Genomic DNA, 13,047 nt, shown 5'->3' on the forward strand with positions numbered 1-13,047 from the left:
GGTGCCACTGATTACCTTGAAGAATTTCATAGAAACTTAAAGAAGAATTCTTGCAAAACTCATAAAAGGAATTGCAGCAATAATGTCCTTTCCGTTATAATTACAAAAAAACATAAAATAATAATACACGGAAGAGATTTTCTCGAATAATTCTTAGTTTAGACGCAATAGAGAAGACATTTCCTTGGGGGCATACCAGTATAGGGAGCGCTGAAATTTGAAAATCTTGAATAACCCCGAGCAGAGGAAAATATCAAAATAATAACAACGGAATCACAAAACCTGTTTTTATATCTCGGTTTGTTATTATTAACTTATTAAGTCATCACCGTTCCATAACATGTTCTGTTGGGCAATCTTATTTTGTTATGATCGTGCTCTTGGTATATTTTCTTTAAATTACATTTCAATAACATGTTTTGTTGTAGCACAAGTTCAGTAATTATTGTGTCATTGAGACTGTACAAATATTTGATCATTAATATTACAGCAAAACTAGCTTTGCAATCAAAACTGCACCATTCGAGATTTTCGTTGTTCACTGCATTCCGTGAGGAACTGTAAGAGAAAATATTATTTTGTCATCAGTTCCTCTTCTTACTGACATTACGTTTTAATTGTGACAGTACCAACTTCAGGAATTGCTCAATAATCGTTTCCAAGAATTTCTCCTAGAATAGTTTCCGGATTTTTCCGAAAATTTTCCAGGAGTTTCTTGAACATTTTAGTAAATTCTTTCCATAAGTCTCTTCTAAAGTTGATGAAATACTTCATCATTAAATTTCCTCAAAAATTAGATTTTTAACAATTGCTTCCGGAAGTTTCTTCAACATTATCTTCTAAAGCTGCTGCATAAGTTGCTTCAAATTGCAAGTTGCTTGATGCAGTTGGTCGTGGAATCTTGTTTGTAGTTACTCCTGAAAATCCTCTTTTTGTTGCTCGAGAAATTTATTCTAAAGTTGTTTAAGAAATTTCTGTTAGAGTGGCACCAGAACATTTTTCTAGGAGATGCTCCTATAACTTCCATGCTGTATCGCCACAAATTTCTCATTGAGTTTCTTCGGGTTTATTTTCTTCAGGATGATTTGAGTTTCTCCATATATTTCGCTTAGAGTTGCTTAAATTTTTTCTCCAATAATGTTCCCTGGAGTTTCTCCAAAAATGTATCCAAAAGTTTCTCCAAAAGGGCACAGGAGACGCTTTATGAATCTCGCCTGATATTTTTTTTTTCTTTAAGTTCGTTCAAGAGTTTCGCTTGGACAATTCAAATTGGATTCGTGAGTTTTGTTTCGAAAAATGTGTGAGTCAAACAGGGCCCATATAGCCGAGGCGGTAAACGCACGGGTATTCAGCATGACCATGCTGAGGGTGACGGGTTTGATTCCCGGTCGGTCCAGGATCTTTTCGTAAGGGAAATTTCCTTAACTTCCTTGGGCAAAGAGTATCTTCGTGCCTGCCACATGCAAAATGGTCATTGGCAGAGGAAGCTCTCAGTTAAAAACTGTGGAAGTGCTCATAGAACACTAAGCTGAGAAGCAGGCTTTGTCCCAGTGAGGACGTTACGCCAAGAAGAGGAGAGGAGGAGTGAGTCAAACAGTGAAAATTAAACAATATTGGCAACCAAGTTGAGATTTGTTGAGAATTTTGTCAAAACTTCGTGCTTTGTGTTTTTATGTTCTTCGGAAAGGCGAAATGTGAAATATGTGCTCAGCGTTGCATTGACTGCGCTTGAAAACTGCAACTAATTTTTAAATGATCAAGATTACATTTTTTACAAGCTTTCATTTGATTCGTACCACTTATAAATAACTATAAGCTGGCTTCGTGACTTAGCTGAAATGCCGAAATATTTCGGAGTTGCGATTTCAAATCTCACCAGAACGGATTGTTCTTTTTGTTTATTTATCATTTAATTTGTGTTCAACACTGAACATTGATCAGAAATTTTTTGTTTGTTTGATTTTTTAATAAAATTAACGAGTTGTTTCAAATAATCGTTCAAAAATTTCGATTCGTCTTAAAGTACTCCGCGGGCCGCAGGATGAGCACCACTGCTTTAAAAGCTCCTGGCGATACCTTTGGAAACACCTAGAAGTAAATTGTTCTCTGGACAAACACTCGTGAAGCAATTTTTGAAGTTATCTTGTGAGCATTTCCTGGATGAATGCCTAGATGAATCCTGGAGATGCCTCAGAAGGAATTTTCAAACACAAAATTACTATGCAATTTCTGGAGGAATGTTTACACAATAATCCCTAAACTACTTCCTGCAGAAATTTCTAGAGCAAATGCTACTGAATCTATAGAAAATCCTGGGGGAATTCTTTAAAAAACCACCAAACATATAAAAAAAACAAAATGTTTGAAAGAATCTTTGAAATGATACGTGGAAGAACTGCATAAATTTATGCAGCTAGTCATAGAAAAATGTCTTGAAAATATCCAAAAACAATGCTGAGGAATACTTTCTGGAGAAATTTCTGTAGGATTTGTTAAGAGAATCTTTGGAGAAAAATAATCAAAGAATCCCTGAAAGAAGGTCTCAATAAATTCAAAGCAATTCCCAAAGGAACCTTTGAAAGAGCTTTCAGAAAAATGTTTTGAGAATTTGCTAACAAAAAATCCAAATAAATACCAGAGAATTTCTCAGAATATATGGAGTAATACCTGTAGGGACCTTTTGAGAAATTTAAGCAATAATTTCTGAAAAAAAAATCTGAATTTCTGAAGGAAAACCCTGAATGAATTTTCGAAAGAAACTCAGAAGTCAGAATCCTTGTAAATTTTTGTTCCTGGAATTGCATCTTTTGAAGAAAAGTTTGAGGAATTCCTTGGGAAATCGCTGGATAAAAACCTGAATTGCTTGAGATATTGCTTGAGATATTTCTAGACGAACTTTTAGAGAAATCTCATACAAGTCCTAGAAAAAAAATCTGCTAATGTTTCTGGAGGAACTCCAGGAGGAATTTCGTAGAAAACCCGTGGACCGATCTTTCGAGAAATTTCTTGTGAAACTCCTGAAAAAGTTCCAAGAAAAATTCCTGAAAAAATCTCTGAAGGATCTCTTATAATGAATATTTGCTAAAAACCATTCTAAGAAAGCCTACTAAAATATTCTTTCTGTAAACATTTCACAAATTTTTCGATAAATCTTCAAATAATCAAAGGAATTACGTGGTTTATGAACATAAAAAACATCATCTAAAACTATTCAATCACTAAAATACGAAATGGAATTTCACAAAACATAACATACTTTAGAAAACCAATTAACTGAACTTATTTTTGGAGATTCAAATTGAACTAAATTTCGATGTATACTAGACTGGGTCAACAAAGTCGATTTTTCGGAACAAAGGTTTTTCGATTCATTTTAGCGTCCAAAGTAACTGTGCAAAATTTGGGAGCGATTGGTTGCTTCCCCGTATTCCGCATTGCGATTGAAATTTGTATAGAATTTAGTATGGGAAAACGTGCTTTTTTGCATTTTTCTCATAAATTGAAATTTTTCGTCTAAAACAGTCTAACCAATGACGGTAAAGTATAGCCTAGGATATGCCGAAAAACTTTGCCGAAGACCACAAAGTGATCCGACACTTGTGAAAAAAGTTATAACGTACAGATTGCCCAGTGATGCTTAACATTTAACATGTAAAGGAATAACATCAATAATAAAATCTTAATTTTTGGCCTAAGTTACCTGTCGAATAACTTTTTTCACAAGCGTCGGATCACTTTGCGGTCTTCGGCAAAGTTTTTCGGCATATCCTAGGCTATACCTTACCGTCATTGGTTAGACTGTCTTAGACGAAAAATTTCAATTTATGAGAAAAATGCAAAAAAGTACGTTTTCCCATACTAACTTCCATACAAATTTCAATCGCAAAGCGGAATACGGGGACGCAATCAATCGCTCCCAAATTTTGCACAGTTGTTTTGGACGCTAATACGGATTGAAAAAGCTTTGTTCCGGGTTGATACGATCAAATTTAAAGTTTCTCCATACAACGTTGACCCACTCTAATGTATACGTACTGTCGAGGTATGCTTGTCGCCTGTACAGTACATGAACATCTAACGCTTCATGATTGGCGAACAAGTGCCAAAATTAAGATTGCCATTAAAACATGGGGACACTTTTACTGAATTGATCACAAAAATCCAACGTTAAAAGATAGGCTTCCTTGCCAACTGATTAAATTGCTGCCACATCAGTGCGGTAGAAACCGAGTAGGTACCGTTTGTAAAACATGGTATGATAAACGGTTGGTGGGCTTATTGATTTGTCCGGCCGACACCATATATCTATTTTTTGTCAAAACACAACTTCTATTGTTCAGGAAAAAAACACTACTGTACCGACTACTTTTTTCAATTTCTGTTGTATGTAGTGCTATTATTAGAAAATGTGAGCAGGCTTCTTTTATGGCACAGCTGATTTCCCCTCCGAAACAACCGAAATAAAAGATCCCTCAGTGCTGTCTGAGCAGAACATTGCTTCGGGCAGGGCACATGCAACAGTTGGCATTCTACTGCGCTAGCGCAGCTATAAATGGAATAAAAAAGATTCGCCTTTGCGCAATGTATCCACCCAGGAGAACTTGATATCCGAACTCGAACATCCTCTTCTCCTCAGTGGGCTTTTTGCTGTACCTTGAATTTACCGTGAGCTCGGAACACTATGTTCGATTCCAGAGCCCTGAACAAATTTCAAGGATTCCGTTGCTGTTCCATGCATGTCATTAAGCGTATAAGAACAGTAATGTTTAGCTACGTTTTAGTTGCAAAATTACTTCCTCGGGAAAAGGCTCGGGTTCGGGATTCGAACCCTCCGAGAGAACTTCTCTTAACATTTGAAGCCCAGTTGGAATTGTATGTAATCGCAAGGGTTACACAAGCGTTCCAGACCGAAACACAATTTCTAACGCCCTAACCGCGGAGGCAAAGTGCTACTTGCGAATAACATGGGGAAAAATGCAAATTAAACTTGATGTGACTCTACCAGCAGTGCAATTTTATCGAATGTGATAAGAACGTGCGTAAGCTGCTGTATGGTAACTGGATCGCTGAGATAAAAATAACTGCGCGGAATGCATTTGCTGTAAATGCAGTTGAATAATTGAACATATGAATGGTATGGCTAAGACAGTAGTAGATGATTAGGCGGCAAGTGTTTCAATCCTCCGCTCCAAGGTCTGTGTTGCAGGTTGGTATACATATGTATGTGAGGACACGTCTTTTCTTCATACTGAGAAATTTTAGATAGGGAAGATCGGGGCATAATGGACACCCGGGGTGAAATGGACACTCCTGTTTTTTCCGACACCGTTGACTTTTAATGCATAAGTGTAAAGGAACAAGTTTTTTGTTCTATTTTTCAAAAGTACCATCCATATTCCTCCAAAATAACCAAAATATAATTGAAATTAAAACATGTTTTTCATATGGTGAAATTTTTATAGTTTCGAAGCAGCAGCAAATAAGATATTACGAGTATTTGAGTGTGTCCAACTGTCCACCATAAACACAAGTGAATTGTCACCCTATCTTCCTTCATGTATACGCGAGTTTATCAATGGATGAAGTATTATATTTTTGGCCAGAATTTACTCAAAATAGCAATTTAAATATTGTAGTCGATTCGGGGCGAAATGAACACTGGCAATTACGAAACGATGCACGTGCATTGCATACTGTTTGGCGTTTAAAAGAGTTTGGCAAAAATCACCCAAGTAACCACAAGCATTATATCATTGCACGAATTAGACTGAATATCAACCTTTGCAATGCGAAATGCAGTAATTCCACACTTGTCATGCAATAATCCATTAGATTGTCATTATCAATGTAATGATGCATTGCATTTTTCTTTACATTAGGGTTCATTAAAAGGTGATATAAGATAATTCAATTAATCAACACTGCAAAAACTGAATAAATGCAATGTACAAACTAGCAAAGTTGGCTCTAATAATGCAATTATAAAAGCTTGACTCTAATGGTAAACAAATGAAATCAAGAAGATTGAACAACTTTACGGTCAACTCTAGCGGTCTTCAACATTTCTGATTCGACTCCCGACCAACATTAAGTTGGTTAGTTGGCCGTTTGAGCCACCGATCGACGACAGCAAAACCTTCTTGGAGATGACTTTTTCTGAAGGCTGCTGCTATCACATGCCAATAATGATGGAAATCACAATTAGCATATGATCAGTGTGCGAAGGGTGTTTTAATCGAGGTTTTTATTTTCTTACATTGATTAAATATCTTCTAAAATGCATTATGTATTTATCAGAATGTATTCTGTATTCTATTACATATGACATAGTCGTTTTGCCCTCTACTGCAATGATTGAGACATAAGAACAGTTTCCTTTTAGTTAATGAAACATCTGTTGTTATCACAGCAGCAGAAACGGTCCAAGGTGCCAGCGCGTATGGAACTCATCTAGCGGTCTTCAACTTCAACACTTCTGGTTCGACTCCCGACCCGGCGATAAAAAAATAATGATTAAAACATTCATGTGTGGGGGGCATCAGTACCGTCGATAACGAAACGGTGCTAAAAATAGATTTTTGTTTTGGTTTTTCGTGTTGCACGTATCAAGCATGTGCAAATGCAAATGTACAGCACATGCATTTATGTTACTTTAGCAATGGCTGTCAGCGTGCTGCAATATGTGGCACTAATTTGATTTTAGTGGGGCCCTTTTCGACTTTAATATTGCTTCAATGAGGTGTTTAAAGTGATGCAGCATTATATTCACAATTTTAATTATCAATATATGGCAAAATTGATGCACGTATATACGGCTTCGTGGTTACTTGGGGCGGCCTCGAGATTCTGCGCTTATGCTGAGAAGACATCCGGTTGCTTCAGTCGCTCTAGGTTGTACCGTGGCGGTCGCCGATATCGTACATTGCAGATGACGGAGAGTTTTGGGCGCAGTTTGACCATCACCAGATAGTGGTCGGAGTCGGTGTTGGCGCCACGATAGGTCCTGACCTGTCCTGACGTCGATAATGTCGGAGAAGTGCCGTCCGTCAATCAGAACGTGGTCGATTTGAAATTCCGTCTGCTGTGGTGATCTCCAGGTGTAACGATAAGGGAGGCTGTGTTGAAAAAAAAGTGATACGTATGGCCATGTTTTTGGAGGTGGCGAAATCAATGAGTCGTAGGCCGTTTTCGTTGGTCTGCTGGTGGGCGCTGAACTTACCAATCGTCGGTCTGAATTCCTCCTCCTGGCCTACCTGAGCGTTTAAATCTCCTATGATGATCTTGACGTTGTGGCTTGGACAGCGATCGTACTCGCGTTCGAGCTGTGCGTAAAATGCGTCCTTGTCATCATCAGTACTTCCGGAGTGTGGGCTGTGCAAGTTTGTTATGCTGAAGTTGAAGAATCGGCCCTGCACATTCTTTCGTCGATCCGCCACCAACCGATCACGTGCCTCTGCATATCACCCATCACGATGAAAGCTGTTCCCAGCTCGCGTGTGTTACCGCGGCTCTGGTAGATGGTATCTCTAAACGTTCGCACCATGGATCCTGTCCAACACACCTCCTGCAGCGCTACGATGCCGAACCCGCGGTCCTTCAAAAGATCGGCGAGTATGCGGGTGCTCCCAATGAAATTGAGAGATCCAGTGTTAGGTGTGATCATAGCACACCGCGCAAAAATTCAAATTTGAATTCGTTACCATAGCAACACGTTTTTCCATCACAGCAACCTGCGCGTTGCCCGAGCCTCACTCGGTCTCTTTTGTGGTGAACACTAGCCAAGTATAGACGCAATAAAATTAGCTCGTATTTTAATTAGTTTAAACCACGTTTTTATCACTGTTTCGGCTGGTTCCGAAATTTAACATTTTTGGCCGAAACACAACATTTTTGGCGACGAGGTAAAACGCAACGAGTTCCACGACGGCACAGCAGCGAAAATGGCGACAAATTCGTTTTCCGCACACGAGGAGGAAATGCAGCAAGCGATTCTGCAAATGGCTCAACTGCTCCAACGATTGGCCACGCCGACGCCGATCAGCCAGGAGAAAGTGCTAGAGTCCCTCTCCACGAACATCAACGAGTTTGTGTACGACCCCGAAAACGGCATCACCTTCGAAAAGTGGTTTGCACGTTATTCGGACCTTTTCGACAACGACGCCCGGAATCTCGACGACGCGGCCAAGGTACGTCTTCTCCTGCGGAAGCTGGATCATGCTTCACACAGCCGCTACGTGAACTACATCCTGCCCAGGCTTCCGAAAGACATCGATTTCGACGAAACGATTTCCACGCTGAAGAAAATTTTCGGCACACCGACATCCGTTTTTAACAAGCGCTTCCAGTGCCTGCAGCTGGTGAAAAACGAGGCCGACGACATCATCAGCTACGGTGGGAAGGTAAACCGTGCTTGCGAGGAGTTCGAGTTCGAGAAAGTGAACATCGATCACTTCAAGTGCTTGGTTATCGTGTGTGGTCTCAAGGCACCACGCTACGCCGATATCCGAGCACGACTTCTTTCCCGCATGGAGGGCGAGACGGCTGATGCACCAGTGACTCTCCAGACGCTCATCGACGAGTTCCAACGACTGGTCAATCTCAAGGCGGACACGACGCTCATCGAAAAACCATCAGGTTCGAAGCAAGCCGTCCACGCGGTCTCGGAGAAAAAGGAGCACCAGTCTCAACGTCCACCGAAGCCGAAAGGTAAGCCACTTCCATCCACACCATGCTGGCAATGCGGTCAGATCCACTACGTCCGTGACTGCCCGTTTTCCGACCATCGCTGCAAGACATGTGATCGCGTCGGTCACAAGGAAGGTTACTGCGGCTGCATCAAGAAATCGCCCGGCGGTGATTCCAGCCCAGCTCATCCGACCGCGAAGAAGCCTACAAAGAAGAAGCAAAAACATTACGGGAAACGTTCCAGTTCCCAAACCCGAGGAGTCTCCGTGGTGAACCACATCGCAAACCGTTCCAGGAAGCGAAGATTCGTGACGACAACCATCAACGACGTCACCACGTCGCTGCAACTGGACTCCGCAAGCGACATCACGGTGATCTGCGAGCAAACCTGCCAGGTAAACCGGAAACGACACCTGCGTCGATCGATGCAGTCAACGCGTCCGGTGAGCCACTGGGGCTCATTGGCGAGTTCCAATGCGATGTCACGCTCAACGGAACAACGAAACGTGGCAAATGCTTTGTCACGTCGTCCCCTAACCTCAACGTTTTCGGCATCGACTGGATCGATATGTTCGACTTGTGGTCGTTGCCATTCGATTCGATCTGCAATAGCATCGCTTCGACGACCAAGCCAGCTTTCGACGATGAAGTCCAGAAGCTCCGGAGTAACCTTCCGGACGTGTTCGACGACTCGCTGGGGCACTGCACCAAGACGAAGGTAAAGCTTTTCCTTAAATCTAATGCAAAACCAGTTTTTTGTCCAAAGCGCCCAGTTCCATTCAACACCACTCCATTGGTGGACGCCGAGCTCAACCGTCTCGAGTCGATGGGAATCATCTCTCCTGTCGATTTTTCGGAGTGGGCCGCTCCGATCGTCGCCGTCCGTAAGCCCAATGGACGTGTTCGCATCTGTGCGGACTATTCGACTGGACTGAACGATGCGTTGGAAGCGAACAACTATCCTCTGCCGACGCCGGAGGAGATTTTCGCCCAGTTGGCCGGAAGTCGCGTGTTCTGCATCATCGATTTGTCGGACGCCTACCTACAAGTCGAGGTGGACGACGACTCGAAGAAGCTCCTAACCATCAACACGCACAAGGGGCTGTTCCAATTCAACCGCCTCGCTCCAGGGGTAAAATCCGCGCCAGGGGCATTCCAGCGGTTGGTCGACGGCATGATTGCCGACATTCCAGGTGTGCGCTCCTTCATCGACGACGCCATAGTTTTTGGTGCTACCTGGGAGGAACACGCAGAGTCCCTCAACAAGCTGCTGACTCGGCTGGCGCAGTACGGGTTCCACGTCAAGGCGGAAAAGTGCAAATTTTTCCAGACCGAACTCGGTTATCTGGGTCACATCGTGGATCGTCATGGCATCCGCCCAGATCCAGAGAAGCTGCAAGCCATCGCCAACATCCCAGCACCAACCAACGTGACCGAACTACGCTCGTTTCTCGGGGCCGTCAACTACTACGGTAGGTTTGTACGCAACATCCACGAGCTACGTCACCCGCTGGACCAGCTGCTGAAGAAAGATGTCAAGTGGCAGTGGAACGACCGATGTTTGAAAAGTTTAAAGCGGTTCTACAGTCCGAGCTGCTACTGACACACTACGACCCGACGCTGCCTATCATCGTTGCAGCAGACGTCTGTGCTGTAACCTTTCTTTGCTCTCCTCTGTAAACACCCCTTGGCCACCGCTGCAATAGTTTCCGTCATTATTAAATATTCTTATGCACAATATTGGTTTTGAGTAGCTTTCCCTCTTTTTATGCAGGGCATAAAAAGGTGCATAAATTAAAAGTGCATAAAAATAACATGCATAAATAGTTATTTATGTAACGAGTTGCAAAAAGTTGATTTTTTCAGCACGAGTCGTACCTTTATCCAACGAGGCTTGCCGAATTGGATAAATACGAAGAGTGCTGAAAAAAACGAGTGCAACGAGTTCCATACAAAATTTTATGCAATGATTTTTTCATAATGCAACTCATTTGAGTTGCATAATGTTGATAATGCAACTCAAATGAGTTGCATTATGAAAATTATGCATCTGTTTTTCATTATGCAACTCATTTCAGTTGCATTATGAACCAGTTCGGAAAAGTTAGCCATTATGATACCAAAATGAGTTATATAAAACTATGATACAGAATTGCATAAAAAGAGGTTTTAGTGTATACATCAAAGTAATATTCGATTATACATTTTACAACAACAGAATAGCATGAAACGAGCTCACTAATGCATGTGCATCATTGCATTTTCCCCCATAGCTGGCCGGAAGAGAACACAACCAATTTCTGTCGTTACCCACTTTCGGTTCAAAGCCTACCAGCAAGAAAAAGAAAAAAACACACTTATAGGGTAAGAAATCAAGCTTTGAACTAGTCAAATTGTAATCTTAATTTGAACCATTTCAAAATTCATTAAAACGACGTACTTTTCAGGCAAATATTGTCCCGAAAAAGATGTTAAACAGCTTTCCGTAATATAACCTGATAGCATGGGCTTTAAAAGCATTGAAAAAAGCGTTTTTGTTATTACGTTGCGAAAAGTCTCACTTTTCCATCAGAGAAAATGTCGTGAAAAGGCCTACTTTTCCACACTTGAACAACAGTGCCGAAAAGTACTACTTTTCGGCACTCTTAAGTGTGCCGAAAAGTAGAACTTTTCGGCACTGTTGTTTGTATGGCCAATTTGATTATTCTTTTACACTCTTTTGCACTACAAACTAAGTATATTTGCCGGAAGTGTATTTCTTTTATGTTCAGACACGCGCTACAGTTCATTTCCTGTATTATTTCTTGCCGAAAGTACCTTCAAAGTTCCAGACCGAACTGGGCAGGAGCTTGAAAATTTGTGACAGTCTTCTCGGTCTGTCCTGATCTACCGGCCTACTAAAACGCCTACTTGATTGGATTACAGGCTAAAACACGTGGAAGCCTGCCTGCCTGTTGTCCCAGAATGTGTTTGTGTAGCAACTGAAGGTGGTAATCGATGGGTGTTTTTTTCGTAATTACAAAAAACTTTGTATGCAACTCGTTGCAAAACTCGATTTTTTCAGCACTCGTTGTATTTATCCAACTCGGCAAGCCTCGTTGGATAAATGTACAACTCGTGCTGAAAAAATCATCTTTTTGCAACTTGTTGCATAAATAACTATTTTGTCATGGAAAACAGGCAATTGAAAAATCACTGTGATTTAACCCATTTCCCCCAAGAAAAAGCACATTTTCGGTGCACTCGTACAGCTCATGCATTGTATCACACGCAATATGTGAACACGTCAAATGAAAGCTTATTTATCGTAGAATCGACCAACCGAATAATATTCCTCATTATTTGTCATAAAATTATCAAATTTAAGTGAATCTTACTTGGAGAATGTTATCTTAAGTTGAACCATTTGTAATCTAAATTTGAACTAGTAAACGGGGGTGAGCTTCTAGTGTTGGCCTGTAGATTGCGCTAGTGGTTGCTTTGTTTACTCTTGGGGGATGAAAAATTCCAAATTTAGTTTCCAAATTCCGAAAGAATTTCGAACATTCTGAGTTGAGATTCCACTGCCTAATGAAAAATAGGTATGAGAATTAGCAGATTCATGTGATTTTTCATTGATTAGCATGGAATAGGCTGTTTTGTGAGTTGCTCGAGCTGCTGCCCTCAGTAGTTCAAATTAAGATTATAATTGGTTCAAATTATGGTTACGATGGTTCAAATTAAGATTAAAATGATTGTTGATGAAAAATCAAATATTTCAATGAAATTCGGTGCAAATACAAACTTTTTACCATTTAACAGAAAGCTTATACCCGTGGCTTTCATGTACATACGATTTTGCCGTAGTAAATTATTTCCATGTGGGAGAAAAAATCACTTAAAATTTGTACTGCTTCAGAAAGCCGCAATTTGGTTCAAACTTTGATTACCTACCCTACATGCAGATATACGGTGTATTTAGTGCAATCATTACTTTACATGCAAACTTAAGGTTGATTCAAAGTGGAAGTGGGCAATTATAGAATCAAATTAGGATTATACTGGTATAATCTTGAAGCAGTCGCATAATTGCCCATTTCCACTTTAAATCAACTTTAAGTTTGCATGTAAAGTAATGATTGCTCTAAGTACACCGTATATCTGCATGCAATAAGGCTTCAACACCCTGGTTGCTTGGGTAACGACGGAAGAAGGGTAAAGAATTGTATTTTAACACCGCCCAGTTTCCGTCCAAACCGACCGCCTGCAAAGGAAAAAAATGTCGTCGAGTGATTTGTCTTTTTGTATAGTACGGAAGCTGACTTCGAGGAGTCCACCGTCAGTCCGCGTGGAATTTGACTTTTCTGTACCTTGCCTTTGACC

At 40.9% G+C, this 13,047-nt stretch overlaps 1 protein-coding gene across 1 annotated transcript; it reads left to right on the plus strand.

Moving 5' to 3' along the window:
* The first annotated feature begins 7,940 nt into the window (after positions 1 to 7,940).
* Positions 7,941 to 10,288, plus strand: LOC134285972 (uncharacterized protein K02A2.6-like). The gene is made up of 3 exons (XM_062847532.1): positions 7,941 to 8,902; positions 8,947 to 9,403; positions 9,452 to 10,288. Exons 1-3 carry the CDS (start codon positions 7,941 to 7,943, stop codon positions 10,286 to 10,288), a joined length of 2,256 nt encoding a protein of 751 aa, XP_062703516.1.
* Positions 10,289 to 13,047: the final 2,759 nt, after the last annotated feature.

The sequence above is a fragment of the Aedes albopictus genome, chromosome 2, assembly GCF_035046485.1.
Source record: "Aedes albopictus strain Foshan chromosome 2, AalbF5, whole genome shotgun sequence".
NCBI classification, from domain to species: domain Eukaryota; kingdom Metazoa; phylum Arthropoda; class Insecta; order Diptera; family Culicidae; genus Aedes; species Aedes albopictus.